The following is a 22,413-nucleotide window of genomic DNA, read 5'->3' on the forward strand; positions in this document are numbered from 1 at the left end:
AATGGTTCAAAGCCCTATAACTCTGTGCAAAATGCAGAATTGTAGTCTATTATCATGGTACTTATGGTCTTTAGAGAGCCTCTCAATATACAGATTCTCAACATGCAGAGAGAGTTGTCTTACACATTGAAACTGCTGAATTTATGCCTGATACAGAATCAATTTTATTATTTATACAATTACAAGATAATCAGGAATACACACACACACACACACACACACACACACACACACACACATATATATATATATATATATATATCACATATCAGATCCCATATGGGTCTGCCAGGTCCTCTACCACAAGGTAATAATGAAATTGATCTATTTTTAATAGGAAGAGTGCTGGATACTTCAGAATATCACTTAAAAAATATGAATAACAAAGTTTCCTTGAATTACCAAAATCTAACATTGTCACAGGCTTCCAAATAGCTCTTACAGAATCTCCTTCATTTGGCAATTCCTGTAAGGTTACTGGACATGTTAATGGTGGTTCTCTTAAGACATTAGAGTATTCATTTCTTAACCTTAAAATACAATGCTGATTTTTTTTCTTATGTAATTCCTCAGTCTGGGTTTAAATATCTCTACAATATATTTTAATAAGTTTGTCTAAGTCCTGCATTTTAGTACTCATTATCAATCAACTTTTTTAGAGATAAACTAAGAATTATCAAAACAACAAAGATAATCAAAATAATAATTAACAGTATCTCAATCCTGGTTGATTATTCCTTCATTTACTTTTCCCATTTTTAAACCATCCATTATATAATCATACACAGACCTAATTTTCTCTATTTTAATAGAGTTTTCTATTTTTTAGTATGGTGAAAAGACACTCTTTTTACTAATCCTTTCCTTTAAAAACTCTCAATTAACTTACCAAATCTGCCAACAACATCAGTGAACTGTGAGGCATAGCATTTCTGATCAGAGAACTAGCTTGTGTCTATGAGCCAACAGTGTCAGCCCAAGGAGAGAAGAGCTCTAGGAAAAACCCAAAAGCCTCCCAAATTAGGGTGGCAGCTGAAGACTTAGAAAAGCTACAATGGAAAAATCCCACTTTGCTCAAAGATTTGAGAAGAAAACCTAGTTGGTCAGGGAAAGACTCAGACAGGCAAGAGTCCTGCCTACAGTTGAGGCTTGGGCTCAAAGTGGCCTCAAAGAAGCTTTTTCATGAATTTCTACTTTAACTGTTGTGTGTCAATTTGTAACACGAATAAATAAATGGCCCAGAGACTGATACTGGGGTTCAAGCTAAAGATCAGGGAGGCAAAGTAGCCTCTTACCTCTAGCTGAGGCTGAAAGCACTGATCCACACACAAGCTTTTCACCAAGTCTCAAATTGCTGCCTCTCCTCAGTGTGGCTGGAGAATGAATGACTAATACTGACTCTATTCCTGTCTTAAATATCTCTTATGAGTACTGGGATTAAAGGCATGAGCTCTGTTACTCTTTTACACTGATCCAATCTTGTGTAAATCTGGGTGGCCTTGAACTCAGAAAGATCCATCTGGCTTTGTCTCCTGAGTCCTGGAATTAAAGGTATGAGCTACCATTGTTTGGCTTTAATGGCTAATTAGTTATGGCTGCTTTGCTATTTTGATCTCCAGTGGCTTAAATAAATCATAAACAATATATCACCATAATTACCCTTTTTGTCTAATACAAAAAGGAAAACTACAACTAATATAATAAAAACTATATACAATAAGTATATACAACATTTACCAGCAATAATTACATCAACAATGTCTAGCTCATTGCATTTAACAAATTCAGAGAAAATATTTCATTATATATTCTAGCTTGGTAATTCCAAAGTCTTGTATTTGACTTATTTTCTATTCTAATTTGCATCATCAAATTATCTTTTTATTTCTCTCAACTTTATATACATTACTTTACATTTCTTTAGCGAGTTTCCTTTCTGAGTCTGCTAAATAAGGAAAATTATAACTATATAGTCTTCAACTCCCTCAGAGACCTTGGAAGAAAATAATATTATCTGAGTAAAGAAGAAGTACAAGCAAATGACTTCCAAAAAATGTGAGAATGTCAGAAACATCTGGCTTCCCAGACAACACCCAAGGTTTTCCTGCAATGTTGGGGCATCTATCTTCAGCCTACAGGCCCAGCATCTCTGATAGATTTTTCTGTGAAGCAGGATATTCTGAAGGATTGTCCAAACGTGTCTTGGCAAGGTTTGCAGTCACAATTTTTGGTGCCATGCTGTCAAGCCAAAGGCAATTTCTTGCCCAGTGGCTACTTTTTTTTTTCCACAAAGTATGTAAACTCCATGTAGAGTTTCTTCAATGTCCATCATCTTCTCTTTAGATTGGTGCTGGAGCAGACATGTTTCACTGTCATAAAAAATACCCATGTCATTAAAACATTTTAAATGCCATATTCTGTAGATCTCTGAAGTGTTTGAAGATGGCCTGCCTATCTAAAATATATCTATTTGACCTTGATAACATACCCAAGGTGGCTACAAGTTTGATAGTAATAGGTGACTAATTGCTTACCTGCATATCCTTATATAGTAGGTAATAATTACTTTTAAAAATTTTTAAACTAAAAATTTTTATTACATTGATGAATGAGCTGAATAGGTACAGTAGCTTGAACAAGATTAGAAATAGATGTACAGTGAGTTTTAACAAAATATCTCAAATTTGTATCAATATACAATATTTGTATGCAATATACAAAGATCCAATCCAATGTAAAATATTTAAAATTGGTAGTTGCTTTTTAAAAGTAGATTGAGTAATCTATCTTTTCATCTTATCATCTTATCATCTCTATATTTTCCCTTTTTTCTTTTCAGAGTAGAATCAATAATCTACCTTTTTACCCTATATCTGTTGTCCCCCTTATTTTTTTTTTTCAAAACAAAAATCTGAATCCATTCCCCTTCATTCAACTTTCTTACTGACCATAAACAAGCTGGTATACATATCCTAATATTTAACAAAATATACTTCAAACTAAAATCAAGCAAAAGAAATAAAGAAGAGCATTTCATATTCATCACAGGAAAAGTCCATTAAGAGGAAATCTCAATTCTAAATATCTATGCCCCAAACACAAGAGCTCCTGCATTTGTAAAAGAAGCATTAGTAAAGCTTAAATCACAAATCAAGCCCCACACAGCAATAATGGGAGACTTCACTCTCACTCTCATCACTGAACAGATCTGTCAGACTGAAGCTTAACAGAGAAATAAGGGAACTAACAGGGTTAGTTAGTAATTAGTACTCAAATGGACTTAACAGACATCTATAGAGCATTCCACCTAAACAAAAAAGAATATACTTTCTTTTCAGCACCTCATGGAACCTTCTCAAAAATAGACCACATACTCAGTAACAAAGCAAACTTCAACAGATTAAAAAAATTGTACCATATCAGGTCATCACAGCTTAAAGTTAGAATTCAATAGCAATATTAATTTCAGAAAGCCCATAAACACATGGAAATTAAACAATGGAACAATGATCAACTGTACCACCACTGGGTCAAGGAAGAAATAAATAAAATGACCTCACAACATATCCAAACTTATGGGACACAATGAAAGCAGTGCTGAGAGAAAAATTCATAGCACTAAATGCCTGCATAAAAGAAGCTGGAAAAATCACACCAGTGAATTAATATAACTAACAACTGAAAGTGCTAGGACAAAAAGAAGCAAACTCACCAGAAGGAGTAGATGGTAAGAAATAGTCAAATTGAGGACTGAAATCAATAAAGTAGAAACAAAGAAAACAACGCAAAGTATACATGAGACAGGGTTGGTTCTTTCATAAATTCAACAAAATAGACAAACCTTTATCCAAACTAACCAAAATGTGGAGAGAGAATATCCAACACAAATCAGAAATAAAAAAGGGGACTTAACAACAGACACTGAGGAAATCGAAAGAATTATCAGGTCATACTTCAAAAACCTGTACTCCACAAAATTGGAAAACTTTAAGGAGATGGACAATTTTCTGGATAAGAACTACATATTAAGTCAAGAACAGATAAACAACTTAAATACACTTATAACCCCTAAGGAAATAGAAACAGTTATCAATAGTCTCACAACTCACAACCAAAAAAAAAAAAAAAAAAAAAAAAAAAAAGCCCAGGCCTAGATGGATAGATGGATTCAGTGCAGAACTCATTCTACCAGATGTTCAAAGAAGATCTAATACCAATACTCCAATAAAGTATTCCACACAATAAAAACAGAAAGAACATTGCCAAACTCTTTACATGAAGCTACAATTACCCTGATACCCAAACCACACAAAGACACAACTAAGAAAGGAACTACAGAACAATATCCCTCATGAACATAGACACAAAAATATTCTATAAAATACTGGCAAACCAAATTCAAGAACACATCAGAAAAATTACCCATTATTCACCATGACCAAGTAGGATTCATCCCAGAGATGCAGGGATGGTTCAACATATAAAAATCTATCAATGTAATCCACCACATAAACAAACTGAAAGAAAAAAAAAAACTCACATGATCATCTCACTAGATGCTGAAAAAGCCTTTGACAAAATTCAACACCCCTTCATGACAAAGGTCTTGGAGAGAATAGGGATACAAGGAACATTCATAAACATAATAAAGGAAATATACACTAAGCCAACAGCCAACATCAAATTAAATGGAGAGAAACTCAAAGCAATCCCATTGAAATCAGGAACAAGACAAGACTGTCTACTCTCTCCATATCGATTCAACATACTTCTAGCTATAGCAATAAGATAACAAAAGGACATCAAAGGGATACAAATTGGAAAAGAAGTCAAATTGTCACTATTTGTTGTTGGTATGAAAATATACATAAGTGATCCCCAAAATTCTACCAGAGAACTCTTACAACTGATAAACAACTTGAGTAATGCAGCAGGATACAAGATTAACTAAAAAAAAAAAAAAAAGTAGCCCTCCTATATACAGATGATAAACAGGCTGAGCTGAGAAGTAAAGCAGAGAAACATCACCCTTCACAATAGTCACAAATAACATAAAATATCTTGGGGTAACTCTAACAAAACAAGCTAAAGACCTGTATGACAAGAGCTTCAAGTCTTGAAAGAAAGAAAGAAGATATCAGAAAATTGAAAGATCTTCCATGCTTTTGTTTAGATGGGAACAACAAAGCAAAAATGGCAATCCTACCAAAAGTAATCTACAGATTCAATGCAATCCCTATCAAAATTCCAGCACAATTCTTCACAGACCTCGAAAGAGCAACACTCAACTTTATATGGAAAAACAAAAAACACAAGATAGCCAAAACAATCCTGTACAATAAATGATCATCTGGGGGCATCACCATTCCTGACTTCAAGTTCTACTATAGAGCTATAGTAATGAAAACAGCTTGATATTGGCACCAAAACAGACAGGTGGACTATTGGAATAGAATTGAAGACCCCAATGTCAACCCACACACCTATTGTTGGGGCCCATAAAGATGGGTCCCTTGCACCTTGCCTCAAGATCAGAGAGTTCATAACTGTCCCTAGTAAGTCTAAAGACCTAAAAGTCTAAAAGCTTGGCTACTGCAGGACCTTCTGGCCTTGGTAGAGGATGTCTCATCTAAATAACAACAGACTTGGGCTCAGGTGTATTTACTCCTGGCCCTGAAGGCTAGATAACAGGTGTGGCTACCTAATACCTGGAGAATTAAGGGAAATAAGTCTGTTTGGATCTCATACACAATAATAGAAGTCTTCTGCCATTTCCCACCTTTTGGTTGGGTATTTAAGGATACTGAAGAATAAACTACAGGCGTTAAGTATTCACTGGATTTGCTCTAACTCTATTCTGTAACATCTTTACCTACCCTGTTTCAATCCACACTCCCCTTCTCAGGTAAGAACTGGGCAAGTCAGCTAGCTCTGACTGGAGCCCCACAAAGACAGCTTCCCACATATGGCACAGCAATGTGGGGCTACTACAGGGGGCGGCCACAACCTACTTTTAACATAGAAGCTAAAAATATAAAATGGATAAAAGAAAATATATTCAACAATGGTGCTGGTATAACTGTCAACATGTAAAAGGATAAAAATAGATACATATCTATTGCCATACACAAAACTCAAGTCCAAATGAATCAAACACCTCAATATAAATAAATTCACAGTGAACCTCATAATAGTGAAAGTGAATGCATTAACATAGAAGATCACTTCCTCAATAAAACACCAGTAGCAAAGACTCTGAGAGCAATAAAAATAAATAGGACCTCCTGAAAGTGATAAACTTATATAAAGCAAAGAACATGGTCAATAAGACAAAATGACTCCTTACAGAATGAGAAAAGATCTTCACCAACCCCACATCTAGCAGAGGGCTGATCTCCAAAATATACAAAGAACTCAAGAAACTAGAATTCAAACTATCAAATAATCCAATTAAAAAATGGATTACAGATCTAAATAGAGAATTCTCAACACAGAACAATCTCAAATGGCAGAAAGACACTTAAGGAAATGTTCAATATCCTTAGTCATCGGAAATGCAAATAAAAACTACTCTGAGATTACATCTTACACCAATCTGAATGGCTAAGATCAAAAACACCAGCTTATGCTGGAGAAGATGTGGAGAAAGGGGAACACTCCATCATTGCTGGTGGGAGTGCAAACTTGTACAGCCACTGTGGAAATCAGTAAGGCAATTTCTCAGAAAATTAGGGATCAACCTACCTCAAGACCCTGCAATTCCACTGTTGGACATAACCCAAAAGAGGCACATTCACACCACAAGGAAAGTTGCTCAATTATGTTCATAGCAACATTATTTGTAAAAATGTAATTATTTCCAGATCTTGGAAACAGCCTACATGTACCTCAACTGAAGAATGGATAAAGAAAATGTGGTATATTTACACAATGGAGTACTACTCAGAGGTAAGAAACAATGACATCCTAAAATTTGCAAGCAAATGGACACAATGAGAGAAAAACCATCCTAAATGAGGTAACCCTAAGCCAGAAAGATAAATATAGTATGTACTCACTCCACTCATAAGTAAATGCCAGACATAACGCAAAAAATATACAGCCTACAATTCATAACTCCACAGAAGCTTTAACCCTCTTCCAGAAACAGATGGAAGCAGATGGCAGAAATCCACAATTAACCAATGGGCCTATTAAAGTGGCGGAGGGGCAATTACATGAACAAAGGAGTCAAGGTCATGATGGGGAAACCCACAGAATAGGCTGTGATCTGAGCTAGTGAGAGATCACTGACTATGGCGCAGTGGGTCCAAGATCTAACACTAATGCACAAACTGACTTAGTGGAGCCCATTCTATATGGAGAGATACCTTGCCCAGCCTAGACACATGGGTGTGGAGGTGGAGAAGTGCATTTGTCCTGCCTCAACCAGATGTTCCTAGGTGAGACCTTACCCTCTCCAAGGAGCAGATGGGAGGTCAGAAAGAGTAGAGGGTTGGGAGGGGGGGACAGAAGAAAGGGGAACTGGGATTGGAATGTAAAAAAATACATTAAAATGGAGGAAAAATAAAGAGGTAATGTATAATTACATACAGATTATAGTCGCCTATAAGAGCCAAAACTTATAGTTATGTTAGGTTTTCTAGATATACAGAGGTATATTTCAAAAGGATAGATATTCTTCAAAACCTTTTTTTTTTTTTTTACTTAAACAGTCTTTAATGAAATCTGTATATGAGACACCCCTACTCCTGCATCTTCTCAATCGTTTCTTCCTTGTATTTGCCCTTCTCCATTCCTACTTGTTGAGACTTGGCTTTCCTTTCCAGGATCTTCTTGAGGTCTTTGTCCAGCTTTAGCCTGGTGATAACCACCTTGCTGGGGTGGATGCCCACATGGACAGTTGTGCCATTAGCCTTTTTTCGCTGTTCTCGTTCAATGTAGATAACATATTTCTTCCTGTACACCTGGACCACTTTGCCAATCTGCTGACCTTTGTAGTGTCCTCGGACAACCTGAACTTCATCATCCTTTCGAATGGGCATAGATCGAACATTGTACTTCTGTCTCAGCTCTTTGGAAAGAGGGGAAGACATGATCTTCCTCCGAATGTGAGAAGGTGCATTGAAATGCCATTTGCGGTTCTTGCTTCGGTCAGAAGTCACGAAGGGATTGAACTTCATTTTGGCGGCTGCGATCTCTTCAAAACCTTTTAAAGGCCTACAGTATATGGCATTTAAAATGATTTATTAGGGTTTTCCATGATGATACATATCTCCTTGTATCACCAATTACATCAGAGAGGAAGATGGGAATTGAACAAACTCGTTATAGAGTTTGCCTTCAACATGGCATAAATAACCATTTGGGCAAGAAACTGCTCTTACCTGTACTATTTGACAGCATGATGTCCAAACTGAACAAGCATGTTACAAAGAAAAGAGACTGTTGAACTTGCCAAGAAGCAGGATGGTCCTTCAAGGTTCCTGCTTCATTGAAATGTCTGCCAGACATTCTGGGCCTATAGGCTGAAGAGGGATGCCCCAAGATTACATAGGGTCTTTGAGTGACTGCCCAGTGAGATGTCTCTGCCAATTCTACAGTTTGTATATTATCCTTCTGGGGTCTTTGATGGAATTGAAGACATATAGTTATGGTTAAGGTTTCCCAGTTATGACAAAAGATAAGCTGCATATAAAACTTTAGACTCACAAAGATAGAATAGATAATAGAATATTTTCTTTAAATTTTGCCAAATGTTAATGAACTAAATATTTTTAACTATAGTTCTTGCTTAATAATTGTTATATATGTATATGTATATGCACATATATACATATATATGTATATATATATAATTTTATTATGTTAAATTGAAAAGCTTCCTTTTTATTTAGACAGAAAGGAGGAGATGGTGGGGGATGTCCTTCTGTATGCTGTGAATATGTTTCTCTTATGTGTTGATAAATAAAGCTGTTTTGACCAAAGGACAGGCAAGATGAAACCAGGCAGGAAGTATAAGTGAGACTACTATACCAGGAGAATTCTGGGAAGAGGAACTCAAGAGAGACGCCATGTAGCTACTGTGGCAAAAAGAGATCTGGGCATCACCAGTAAGCCAAACCATGTGGATATACACAGATTAATAGAAATGGGTTAATAATTAAGAGAGAGCTAGCCAATAAGAAGCCTAAGCAATAGGTCAAACAATTTATAGTTAATATAAGCTTCTGTGTGATTTTGGAACTAAACAGCCACAGGATCAGTCGAGACAGAAATTTCTGTCTACAAAAAAAAAAAAAAAAAAAAAAAAAAAAAGATAACATTGACCTTGCTGCCTTACCCTCAGCACAAAGGACACACTTTAACCTTATACAATGAAAGACAACGGGAATCAGCAGTAATCACCGCAGACACTAGAGCAAAGTTCCAGGAGTCACTGGGAGTGCTGAGGTTTGAAAAAATGGCCTATAAGGTATTCCATACATTTGCCTCTTAAACTGGAGTCCATGGAAATGCAAAGGGCCCATGTTGCATAGGAAAAAAATTACCTTCATCTCTGAAACTGTTTCTTTTTTAAATGTGAGTGTAGACAACAACTAGACACTGCTGCTTTGTTAACAGTTAAACTAATCTGTGTAGTTTGGATATATTCAAATGTCATTTACACTTGCTTCCCAGTTTAGATATCACAGTACGCTTTATTATTAAAACTTTATTTATTGGACTTGACTCTGGCTCTTGATATTTAATTAAAATTAAAGCACATGCATAATTATTTACATATGAAGCTATTAACAAAAATTGTGTTTTCATAACCTTTTCAACACTTTACTTCCTGTATAGTCCTATAGGTTTCGTCTTATGCATGTAAAAATGTCACTGTGAGAGGGTCTCATAAGACAGTCAATGGGGCAATTAAGATTATCCTGTGAGGTATAGACAAAGCCAGCTCATCCAGGCACCACAGAACACAGGAGTTGGTCACCATCACTGGACATCGTAATGAGAAAAAAAAAAAAAAAAATGCAAACTATGGCTCGATAATATTGTTGAGCCTGAAGGAGAAAACGGGAACTTTGATGGAGAAAAGCAGGCTGATAGCTGATATTTTCTGGAATCCCGGCCGCCAAGAGTAGGCCATGAAGAAGGGTGGGGATGGGGGGGTCATTTCGGTCCCGTGCTTTGTTTCAAGAACACTGGGGACAGAATAGCCCACAACCCTCTTCCTGTTGACTGAACCGCTGCCTCTCCCCCACTCCACCTGAAACCGCTGAACCTGACTTTACAGGGCTTCGGGCCGCAGCGATGAAAGACGACAACCGCATGGCGGGCATCCCGCGGCTCGGGCGGGCGGCCTGTTCCTCCCAAGGCTTCTCACTGACAGCGACAGCTCGGAAGAAAGTCGGTGCCTTCGCACCCCAGCACAGACCCTTTAAAAACCTGGCTCCAGCACAGAGCTCTCAGCAGCAGCGCAGACTCCTCCCCTGCGCAGCAGCCCGAGCAACTCTTCTATCTAGCGCCTCGTAGGGGCGCCGTTTGCTTACGTTGTGACATATGATTGGCTGGGCATCTCTGGCCTCATGCGATTGGGTGCTGCCGGCCTGGCACCGCCCTCTGCCCGCCTCCGGCCCGCGGCGGCCCGGTGTCCTCGCGCTGCCGGTCCGCGAGCGTTCTGGCAGTTTGCCTCTTCCTCCTTCGTCCTCCATCTCGGGTCCATGGCCACCGCCGCCACTGAGGAGCCCTTCCCTTTCCACGGTCTTCTGCCGAAGAAAGAGACCGGGGCAGCCTCCTTCCTGTACCGCTACCCGGAGTATGACGGGCGCGGGGTGCTCATCGCCGTCCTGGACACCGGGGTAGATCCCGGGGCTCCGGGCATGCAGGGGAGGCGGCGCTGAAGGCCGGGCCGGGTTGGACAGCTCCGAGCAACACAAAAACTGCGTGGTCGGCGTGGCTGCTCGGATCGGGCTGTGGGGAAGGAAGCCCTGCTGGTCATCCGGGCGTGCCAGGCCCCATACCTCCTCAGGGTCTTTAACGCTGGCGTTAAAGGCAGTGACACTGATGGGACAGCTGTTGCTTGTTAGGGATTTGCTGTAGTCATTGGTTTTGGAAAGACCAGAAGACAACCCGGTCGGCTTCCGGAATGGTTTCTTCTGGTACTTTTGTATTTTTGCTATCAGCGGTGTATTTGTTTAGGGTCCATGAAATCTCCTGGGTTCATACTTTTACATAGGACACAATTTGTTAGGGGCCAACTTCTCAGGCCTTATGAAAATATGCTTTTTAAACAGATCAGAACATAAGAGAACAAACTTTAGCTGTGGTTTCCCCAAGTGACATTATTTTCCTTTATGTGAGTTAGAAGTCTTTAAGGCAAAGTCCTTATGAAAAGTGATATTTTGGGTTTTTTGTTTGTTTTTTTATAAATGCTTTAGTGTAAAATGCATTCTATTGCTAAAGTAAACTATCCGTTTACTAAAATCCACTAATAAATGCTTACCAACTGTTGTTGAAGATCTTCCCTAACTAACTTATTGCCTCCTCTTTGGTCCTGTGTCTGTGTATCTATCAGAGAGATGCATTAGATTGCATAGATAATAAGTTATCTTAAACATGTCCTCACAAAAGAGGACGCTTAGTAATTCTTTTATTCCTAGTCCTTGTTTTCCTAGTTCTTTCATTGTGCTGCCTGATATTTGAGATAAATGGATATTAAGATAATTGACAGAGACATTAGGAATTAGTTAGGGATAGGAAGAAGCCTGTGTAGCCACTCTATGGAACCCTGGGGAATCCTGAATCTGGGGGTTTGTTGCTTCTTCCCTTCTCTGGAGCACACACAGTGGTGGTTCTATTTGGCAGAGCCTCTGATTAGAAGTTCATGTAACAAGTTCCCTCCTGGTGACTGCAGTTGTTATCTTATTAATAGTAGTTGCTAAGGCTTAAAGAATGGTGATAACAATGCCACATTGAGGGTTTATAACAGTGGAAAAGCTGCTCATTACACAGCACTGTGTGTTTACTTTTTATAGGATGTGTGGGGGAACAGAACAGCTAGGATAAGTGGTTCACTGGTTGTTTTGTTAAAGGATCAAATTATTTTGTTTTTGTAAAGTCACAGTTTTTGCCTTGTAGAATTACTTAACAATTGAGAAAATCAATGTATGTGCTGAAGAAAAGTTTTAAATACCATTTTTAAAGTCCTAAATAAGCAATAAATGACAAATAGGCATTATGTTTTATGGTATACTTATGAATTGTCTGAAGGGAAAATACATTTGACATTTACATACAACATAAATAGTAAAATATTGAAACCAAAGTAAAATATCAGATCATCAAACTTTAATGCTGAGATTCTAAACATGATCAGTTGTTTTTAATTTAGCAAGGAACTTAACACATGAGTGACTTCAGTATTTTCCTCACCTGATGAATTTATTTTGTAGCTCTGTATATGCATCATTAAGATAAGACAGGACATAGAAATGAAAAGAATAGAAAAGGAGGCTGACCTGACCATTTGGGATGCCAAATGGTATTGTGATATATTGTTCATGATGTAATACAGCTTGCCTGAAGATCAGAATGCAAAGGTAGTCACAACCATAGAGGCCAGGCAGTAGTAGTACACTTAATCCCAGCAGCCACACTAAGTAGCCATAGAGGCTATACAGTGGTGGTGCAAGCCTTTAATTCCAGCACTATAAAGGTATAGAAGACAGGAGCTCAAGGTCTCATGGTGAATTCAGTCTCCAGCCATTCTGAGGGGCAGGATCGCCCCAGCCTTGGTAGAGGTAAGAACTCTTGGCTGATTTGCTTTTCTGATCTTCAGCTTGAACTCTAATAACTGCCTCTGGTTTTTAATATTCATACTACAAAATGATATCTAAGTAAAAGCCTAGAGACAAAAATTAGACCTCCCTCAATAACTTCCTTAGCCCAAGTCCTTGTTTATTTGTCACAGCTTCTGGGCTTATTCAAAGTAGAGGGCAGGTTCCTTCTGAGAGCATTCAAGCACCTGGTATGTGCCAACTCTTCCATTAAATAATGAAGTTCTGCAAACTGAGTGTTTCAAAGATAGATAGGATATCAGAAAAATTAACTGTGAGATCATGGATGTGTTCCATGACAAGATAACACTTGGTCTAGAGCTAGGCCATATGTACAAAAGCAATTGTCCTTGCCACTAATTTCACCATTACTGTTCTTCAAAAGCAAACCTAGTATCACATATTTGTTCAAAACAAAGTCAGTTTGCTTTTGAATATAACTCCAAAATTTTGAATTCTATACAAGCCTTTCCCCTTGCAACCGTAACCTTTGGGTGTAGCCTCAGCACCACCCTTCACTCCATGCTTCTCTCTTGAACATATGATTTCCATCTTCTCTAGGCACCCAGATGTTGCAGGTCCTAACACATGCCTTTGCAAGTGGTGCTTTATTTTCCCAAAAGCCTTCTGTAGTTACCTGCAAACTCCTGTTCCATCCCTTTAAGGCATTACTGATTTAATTCAGCCTTTTGCCAGGTATTTAGCTCTACTGTTAAGTCTGTGGTTTCAGAGATCAGTGGGGTCTGTCAGTCCCTGCTGACAGTGATTTCAGTCTTTCTCCCTTTTGTTCTTCTCTCAAGTTGTCAGTGTCACTAATAGTGCTTCAGTTTTTTTCATTGTTTCCTCCCCTTACATTGTTCCTGGTTAGAATTCTTGGAAAGCATGTGTCAGATGCTAAAGGCAAATGCCACTACCACCTGGCAAGAATGATATCTTTAATCTTTCAAAACAAGCATTAATTTACTTCAAGACAGTAGATTCTATTTCTAGTGAGCCCTATATATTTAGACCTACATAGTTATCCTTTTATATGTAAATTTTTATTTATACTAGAAACAATCTTATTTTAAATATCAATCCAAGTTTATCATCTCCCTCCCATTTTCCCCACGAACCCCCTCATCTCATACCCCATCCACTTCCAGGGAGGGAAGGGCCTTCCATGGGGGATCATCAAAGTCTGTCACATCATTTGGGGCCCTCCCCCATGTATCTAGGTTGAGAGCATCCCTCCCTGGGGAATGGGCTCCCAAAGTACTGGTTCCACTTCTAGGGGCCCCATAGACTGCACACCCACATTCAGGGGACCTGGTATAGTCCTATGCTGGTTCCCCAGCTATGAGACTAGGGTTCATGAGCTCCCACTTGCTTAGGTCAGCTGTTTATGTGGGTTTCCTCAGCATGGTCTTGAACCTTTTGTTCATCACTCCTCCCTCTACAACTGGATTCCAGTTTTGCTCAGTGCTTAACTGTGAGTCTCTGATTCTACTTCCATCAGCTACTGGATGAAGGCTCTAGGATGGCCTTTAATCTCATTATATGGGAAAGGCATTTAAGGTAGTTTCTCCACTATTACCTAGATTCTTAGTTGAGATCATCCTTGTGGATCTCTGGACATTTCCTTAGTGCCAGATTTTTTACATGGCTCCCTCTATTAAAGTGTCTCTTTTCTTATTCTCCTCTATTCTTTCCCCTATTCAATCTTCCTGATCCCTAATGTTCTCCTCCCTCTTCTTCTCCCCTTCTCTTTCTCCTACCTCTTTCCCCTTCCCCCCTCCCCCTCTGCTCCCAATTTGCTCAGGAGCTCTTGTCCCTTCCCCCATACATAATTATTCTCAGTTGCTTATTTTTAGATTAACCTAAGCTTGAAATTAGTCATGTGAACTAATGTCACTAGTGCTCAAAGGTAGAAATTATATGTAATATATCATTCCATAATAAATAAGATTAAACTATTAAGACTGGTAGTTCTGTCTGTTACTCACATGCAAACTGTACTCCAGTATGTTTCGTTGCCTCATTTGCTATTCATATTCTCCAGGGAGTTGACATCTGGACTTGCCTCCTAATCCACATTGGGGGAGCTACTGATTGGTTAAGTTTGAGTAGCTTGTGGAATAGGATGGTGGAAAACTAATTACTCTTCATACAGACTTTCTGCCAATCTTTTCCCTTCCCTATCCATGCATAAAATGTACTTACAGAGGTATTGAGATACTTTTCAGTAGTCAGTAAGGAATAATTATTAGTCACTGGTACCATGGCTTCTTGGCTCACCTTAGCTCTTTGGGGCACCATTTTTGAAAGTAGCACAATAATTCTCTTTGACTTAGCCATGTGTTACAGTAAAGTCAATATCTGTCTTTATTTCTCCTTCTTCCAAATGGCTCATAAACAGTGAACAGAGCCTTATTCTTCTGTTTAAGACCAGGTACAGGTAATACTATGACCACTTCGGTAGCCATTGTCTAGGGATGATAATCCTCTGTACAGCCTTTAGTCCTTTCTTCCAGATCACAAGCTGTTTCAGGTTTTGTGGTAATCATTTCTTTGTTTGTGTTGTATCACCTTTGTGCAGATACAGAAAATACATTACTCAACTTTCCCTACTTTTAACTTTTCGTGAATGCCCTCATTTCTGTATCAGTTCTTCCTGTTGTTGGTGTTTGTAAGATTTGAGGCTGACTTGTCTTTATTACTATTGGATGTAACAGTAGTTTGTTCAGTTTCTTTGCTAAGTAATGTACGATTTCTATACAGCACTTTCTATCTGCTCTGCTGTATTGAGTTGTTCTTGTGCAGTTTGGGACTGTTAACTAACAGTTCTTTTGAAAGTATTATGCACATTTCCGGTGCATGTGTGCGGATGTCTGCAGGCTGTATGCCAGAAGTCGAAGTAGAATTGCTGTGTCATGGAGGTACAGTTTCAGTAGGTGATTTCTAACATCTTTACCATTCAACTGAGGCTGGCCTTGTACTCTTCCTGATTTTCTTGCCTCTAGAGATGTAGCCCAGCCCTTGGACCACAACTGCATCAGCCTCTTGTGTGCTGACTCTAGAGAAACCCTCTCCCTCGCAGTTGCTTTTGTGGAAACCCTCAACCCCAAGTCATCTTAGGTTTCATTTAGATCATAATAAAATAGGGCCTTAGCAGTGTAGTCTTGTTCTCAGAACATCCTTCCTCTTGTCCTAGTATATCATAAGTTTCATTATCAAGATGCTAGTCTCTAGGAATTAGAAATGTCACTTTAGCACCAGCCTGAATATCATTATGACTTGAAATTTCCTGTGTCAAACAGAGAAGTCCATCACCTTCAGAACTTACCACACAGAAGTTCTGCATTCCCCTGCAAAATATATCGTGGTTCTTGTCAAAATAACACAAATGGCCCCATTCCAGTTCCTGATAGACTGTGTTCCCCTGTGAAAACTTGTAAGTCAGGCCTCCATAGTCCACATTTTTTCTCAGCCCTTTTGTCTTCCAAACCCCCACAAGAAGGTCTCACTATGCTTTGCCCATTGCATTCAGTCAAGAACAGAATGGAGTGTGCACTAGTCAAGGGCCCTGCCTCAAGGAATGGTGCCACCCACTCAGGCTGGGTCTTCTATATTAATTAATCAAATCAGTCCTCAACAAACGTGCTTACAGACCAATCCAAACTAGACGGTTCTTCATTAAGACTTCAGGTGACAAAACTAACCACAGAAAATATTTTTCCAAATTTTAAACTTTTGTCCATGCTTTATTTTTAGAACAGCAATTTAAACACTTAAAGGTACTTTATGATTAGCTTCTTTACAGGATATCAGGAAATCAGTTTTGAAAAAAGTTACATTTTTGACTCTTTGTAGTTACTTTTGTTCAGTAGTTAAATACCTAATGCTCATTGTTACCGTTTGGTTAATACTGCAGACATTATGAACAACAATGTGAAAATACTCCCTAAATCTTCACATCCATTATATAATTTATGAGTGACATTGTAACATGAAAAATAAATGGACCCAGAGACTGATATTGGGGTTCAAGTTTCAAATTGAATATCTGAAAAACAAAGCAGCTGGCCACTACCTTCTCACCTCTACCTCAGCTGAATGGGCTGATCCCATCTTCATGAGTTCTCACCAAGCCATAGACTGTAACCTCTCCTCAGGGTGGCTGGAGAATTAGTGCCTCTATCTTAAGTACGCCTGAACAATGAATGCCTTTACTGAGACCTTGCTTCTGTCTTACATAGTCCCATAATATTAAGATTAAATGTGTGAGCTATAATTCTCTTTTAGACTGATTCTCTTTTAGACCTGGGTGGCCTTGAGCTAGTTCCAGGACAGGCTCCAAAACAATACATAGAAACCCTGTCTCAGAAAAACAAAACACAAAAAATCATACAAAGGTCCAATAAAATATAAAGTACCTAAAAGTAGATTCAATAATCTATATTTTATCTCATCATATCTATACTTATCAGAAGTAGAGTCAATAATCTACCTTCTTATATCCACCCATTTTCCTTGTCAAGAGTAGATTCAATAATATACTCTTTTATTCTATCATATCTGTGTCTTTTTTTGAAACAACTTTAAATATAATCCTTTTTGTTCAACTTTCTTCCTGACCATATCCAACAACATTTTCTAACCAATCCCTCTAAACAATAACAAATATCCATAACCCACTGAATGCCAAGAAGCCACCCACCCCACCTCTTAGGAATGTTGACATCATGTTCTTAAAGTTACTTCCTGCTGTCTGGGGATGACAATGACATCTTTAGGGGATCCTGAAAAGAAAACTTTGAGTTAATTGGCAAGCTGTATCATTTTTGCACAGTCTTTGCATAATGGGAAAATGTAGGGCTTGTCTCAAGTCCTGGCTAGAGTAGTCTGTGGAGCTGGGTCATCTCAGCTAGCCTCCTCGAAACTGTTCTGAGCAGTTTGTATATAGTCCAAAGCCATTCTTTAGTTGGAGTTGTTCAAGTTGTTCAGCTTAATGGTGTTGTCATGATCCTGGAAAACTGTCCTTGTGAAGCTCTATCTCCTTTTTCTCTTCTCCCTCTCCCTCCCCCTCCCTCCCTTCCTCTCTCCCTCTCTCTCTCTCTCTCTCTCTCTCTCTGTCTCTCTCTCTCTCTCTCTCTCTCTCTCTCTCTCTTTCCCTCCCTCCTTTTTTTTAAAATTTAATTTAATTTTTTTGAGACAGGGTTTCTCTGTCTGGTTTAACAGTCCTGGCTGTCCTGAAACTTTTGTAGACCAGGTTGCTTCTGCCTCCCAAGTGGAAGTATTAAAGGAATGTGTGACCTCCATCCAGCTTGGTTTTAATCTTCTTTGGAGACTTCAGATATCACACTAGGTCAGATTATTTCTTTTCTTGATAGTTTCTTTTGGGTATTTCTTCCTTCTTCTTTGGATGCTATTTGTCCAAAGGTCTTAAATTCTTCAAAATGGTTATTTTTATTTTCCTGGAAAGACAAAGACAAAACCCTTCTCCAAACCTAACTTTAGGGAGGTTACTAATCTAGTCCTTATCAATATTGATCTATGGTTTCTCCTGAATTTTTATTTGAGCTTCTAAAGCTCTTCTTTCACGCAGAACATGTTTTCTTTCAATAGGCATTAGGTTATTTAATTGTTCTGAGAAGGAGTTTCATCCACAGTGGCAGGAAACAAAAGAACCGGTTTTGGTATAGGAGCTTTGGAGTGGTCCCTCGAGGCCTGTCCTGAAGGCAAAGGATTACCTTGATAATCCCTTGTCAAACTATATTTCTTTGTCCAATGCCTGCCTTTGCCACACCTTTTGTATGATCCAGAAGGGAGGTGCATTCTGTTTGGATTATATTTTTTAAAAATAATTGTTTCTAGAAACGCCTTGTTTTCAATCCCTTTTCAGGCAATCTTGTCTGCCACAATTAAAATTTGGCATCTTGATTTTTCTTTAAACCTTTTGAAATCACCTCTCCTATTCATGTATCAACATCATGAGTTTCAATATTAATCGTATCTATGATTCAACCCTCTAAAGGTGCTGATTTTGCTTTTAAAAAGCTAATTATCCTTTTGCATCGGGCATTAGCATTTTTATAAGTCACAGTTTCAATTACTGTTTTTCTAGCATCTGAGTCTGATATCATTCTATTGACTGCTAATGACAATCTTTGTAAGTCAAATGCTTCTTTTGTAAATGATTCAATTTTCTTTCCTGCTTCGCCAATTCTGTCCCAAATATTCAAACTGCTGCACAGATTAAACCTAAGAGATTACCATCATATTGACATCGCCTTTCTAAAGTAGTATAATCTCCTCCAAGAATCTGATCTTGGGAGATATCTCTAACTCTAGATTTAGATGTTTATTCAATATTCATATCATCTTCTGTGAACTAGGAAGTCCGTTCTAATTGTGGTCCAGGCTCTAGGACAGCTTAATCAAATCTCTCCAATCTACAGGGATAACCCTATTACAAACACATCATGTGTTTATCATTACAAATGGTGAATGGATGCCACTTGATACTACAATTCCCTCGAATTTCCCTAAATTTAACATTGTCACAGGTTTCCAAGTAGCTCTTCATTTGGCACTCGTAAAGTTACTGGATATATTAAAGGTGATTCTCTTAAGACCTTAGAGTATTCCTTTTTAACCTGAAAATGCAGTGATGAATTTGTTTCTCCATTTAATTTCTCAGTCAGGGTTTGAGTATCTCTATTATCTGTTTTTAATAAGTTTTTCTAAGGTCTGCATCTTAGCACTCACATAAATCAACTTTTTTAGAGATAAACCAAGAATTACCAAAACAACAACAAAGATTATCAAAATAACAATTAACGGTATATCAAACCCAGTTAAATTGATTATCTCTTCATGTTGCATTTTTCCTTTTATTTAAATTAGAAACAAAGTTGTTTTTCATGTCAATCCCAATTCCCTCATCCTCCCATCCTCCCTTATCACCCATACCAAACCCCAGCCCATCCCCTTTCTGCTCCCCAGGAAGGAAGAGTGAAGCCTTCCATGGGGAGTCTTCAAAGTCTGTCATATCATTTGGGGCAGGGCCTAGGCCCTCCCCTATGTGTCTAGGCTGAGAAAGTATCTGTCTACTTGGGAGGGGCTCCCAAAGTCCATTTCTATACTAAGGATGAATACTGACTGATCTATTACCAGAGGTCCTATAGACTGCCCAATCCTCCTAACACCCACATTCAGGGGGTCTGGTTTCCTAGCTATCAGACTGGGGTGCATGAGCTCCCCCTTGTTCAGGTCAGCTGTTTCTATGGGTTTCTCTAGCCTGGCTTTGACCCCTTTGTTCATCACTCCTTCCTCTCTGTAACTGGATTCCAGGAGTTTTCAGCTCATGTTTAGCTGTGGATGTCTGCTTCTGCTTCCATCAGCTACTGGATGAAGGCTCTAGGATGGCATATAAGGTAGTCGTCAATCTCATTGCTCATATTGTTAGTTGGGTTCATCTTTATAGATCTCTGGGCATTTCCCTAGTGCCAGATTTCTCCTTAAATCTATAATGGCTCCCTCTTTTATGGTATCTCTTTTCTTGTTCTCGTCTATTCTTTCCCCAACCCAATCATCCTGTTCCCTCATGCCCACCTCTCCTGTCCTCTTCTCCCCTTCTCTTTCTCCTTCCATTTTTAAGCCACCTACTATGTAATCATACACAGACCCAATTTTCTCAATTTTGATAGTGTTTTCATTTTTTAGTAACTAATCTCTTCCTTTAAGAATTCTCAATAAACTTAACCAAATCTGCTGACAATGTGTGACAACCTCTCTGTTTTTTGTAAATGTAAGCTATTGTCTATTTCATATTCATAGTTTGCTTCTGGCTCCACACCAGGAAGTTTCCACATTTCCTGATCGTTTACCACAAAGAGCTGAGAACCCTGCAGCAATAGGATTGTAAAATTCAGTTCTTTTACAATTGTCAAGATGTCCTTAATGTCTCTAGCATCTGGCAATTTCTCCTGGAATTTAGAATGGCAAACTCTTTTTTTCTTCTTGGGTTTGTTTTCGATACTATTGTTTCTTCAGTGTGAGGTGGATTTAGCATGGAAACACAAAGACTTCTGATAATGATCCCTGATGCATATTTACACCTGGAACCATGGTTTTTGGTTTGATGAAGGCATATTCTAATTTCCTCTTAATGCTTGTACTACCATATCCTATGATACCAAGTATCTTTGAAATTGAGTGTTTGGGGATTCTCATAGTTAAATATTTGGGTTTCAGTTCTCTTTTCATATTTGTTACTGTGAATCTGCTTTTCTGGCTTTTGTAACAAATAAGAATATAATCATACAATGAATTGAGAACATGTCCTTGAAGGTTTTTCTTTGCAGTAGATAAGTCTAGCTCCTTTTTAAGCTTTTCCTGGAATGGATAGTTATTCTATTTGGAATCTCAGTCTTGATCTCAGATTCCTTTGTTCCTGGAGGAAGAGCATGGCTTGTATTGCTGCTTATGTTCTCCCTGGCTTTATTCTCCAGATTGCAATACAGCTCTTCTGTGTGTCTCCTGTCCTCTTCTAAGTCTATACTGTGTCTTTCTGACTCACAGTATAGATGTTGTCCATTTCTAATGTTTTCTGCTTCAGATTTGCATCAGAGATTGTGTCTATTTCATCCCTTTGTTCCAGGTGTTCAGATTTCAGTACAGAATCATGGGACTTCTGAGGCAATGCTAGATCACACTGTTCTTGTTCTGGAACAATTGATGGTAGATCTTCTTTCCTTCTTGTGGCATTACACTCTGCTGTTCTCTTATGTGCCCCTGACTGCATCTGTGGGCTGATATTCACTGCACTTTTCCTGTCCACATCTGTTTGTATAGGTATCCTCTGATTTTTCCTGAAACATTAAGAAGAGGGAAAAACAATCCTCACCAGAGTCCTTACTCTCTCTCTCTCTCTGTTTGTTTCAAATAATGAACAAGGAGCTGCCAGTTCATGAGGGTAGACCATGAACTGGTGCTCTATGTTTTTGATAATGCCCAACCGTACTCCTGTCATTGGAAAACAACAAGAACAAAATAAAACAAAAATCAAACAAAGAAAAAAACACTAGCCTCATCCCGTGCCTGTGTCCAACATTGCAGTGCTTGCTCTGAGACTGAATAAATTGTAATTATCTTTGAAGTTGATGGATTCTTTTTCTTCATAGTTGAAAATCTTTCTTAAATCCTTGCTCTGTGCTGTCAATAATCAGTTAGTACCTTTGAGCACGTTTAAAAACATTAGTTGGAAATAATTTTCTCAGTATCCAAATCATAACTATTGCATTATTTTTAATGTTGATCTAAGTTCAATGATATGTGTGATATGCATATGGATGCACATGTCTAAAAATAATTCATTGCATTATTTCATGCAAAATCAGTAGTTATGTATTAAAATCCTTGAAAACTTGTTGATTAGGAATTGAAAATTCATTTATTTTAAAGTTAGTCTCTTGTTTCTTTGTTTTGACCTTTAACTGATCTTTCTTCTTCTAAAATACTCCAAAAATCTTTATGAATTTATTGGATTTTCCTAACAAATACAAATAGCTTCATAAGACTAGAGAATTATTATTTA

The 22,413-nt window shown here is 38.3% G+C and overlaps 1 protein-coding gene across 1 annotated transcript; it reads right to left on the minus strand.

Annotated features, from left to right (window-relative positions):
- Positions 1–7,730: 7,730 nt before the first annotated feature.
- On the minus strand, positions 7,731–8,194 carry LOC127225598 (60S ribosomal protein L26-like). Its single transcript, XM_051189091.1, has one exon. It carries the CDS (start codon positions 8,181–8,183, stop codon positions 7,746–7,748), a length of 438 nt encoding a protein of 145 aa, XP_051045048.1. The 5' UTR covers positions 8,184–8,194; the 3' UTR covers positions 7,731–7,745.
- Between the last annotated feature and the right edge of the window lie 14,219 nt (positions 8,195–22,413).

The sequence above is a fragment of the Phodopus roborovskii genome, unplaced genomic scaffold, assembly GCF_943737965.1.
Source record: "Phodopus roborovskii unplaced genomic scaffold, PHOROB, whole genome shotgun sequence".
NCBI lineage: Eukaryota > Metazoa > Chordata > Mammalia > Rodentia > Cricetidae > Phodopus > Phodopus roborovskii.

Bases quoted from the DNA above. Each gene is read 5' to 3' on its own strand.
- LOC127225598 (XM_051189091.1), bottom strand. From the start codon at position 8,183: ATGAAGTTCAATCCCTTCGTGACTTCTGACCGAAGCAAGAACCGCAAA.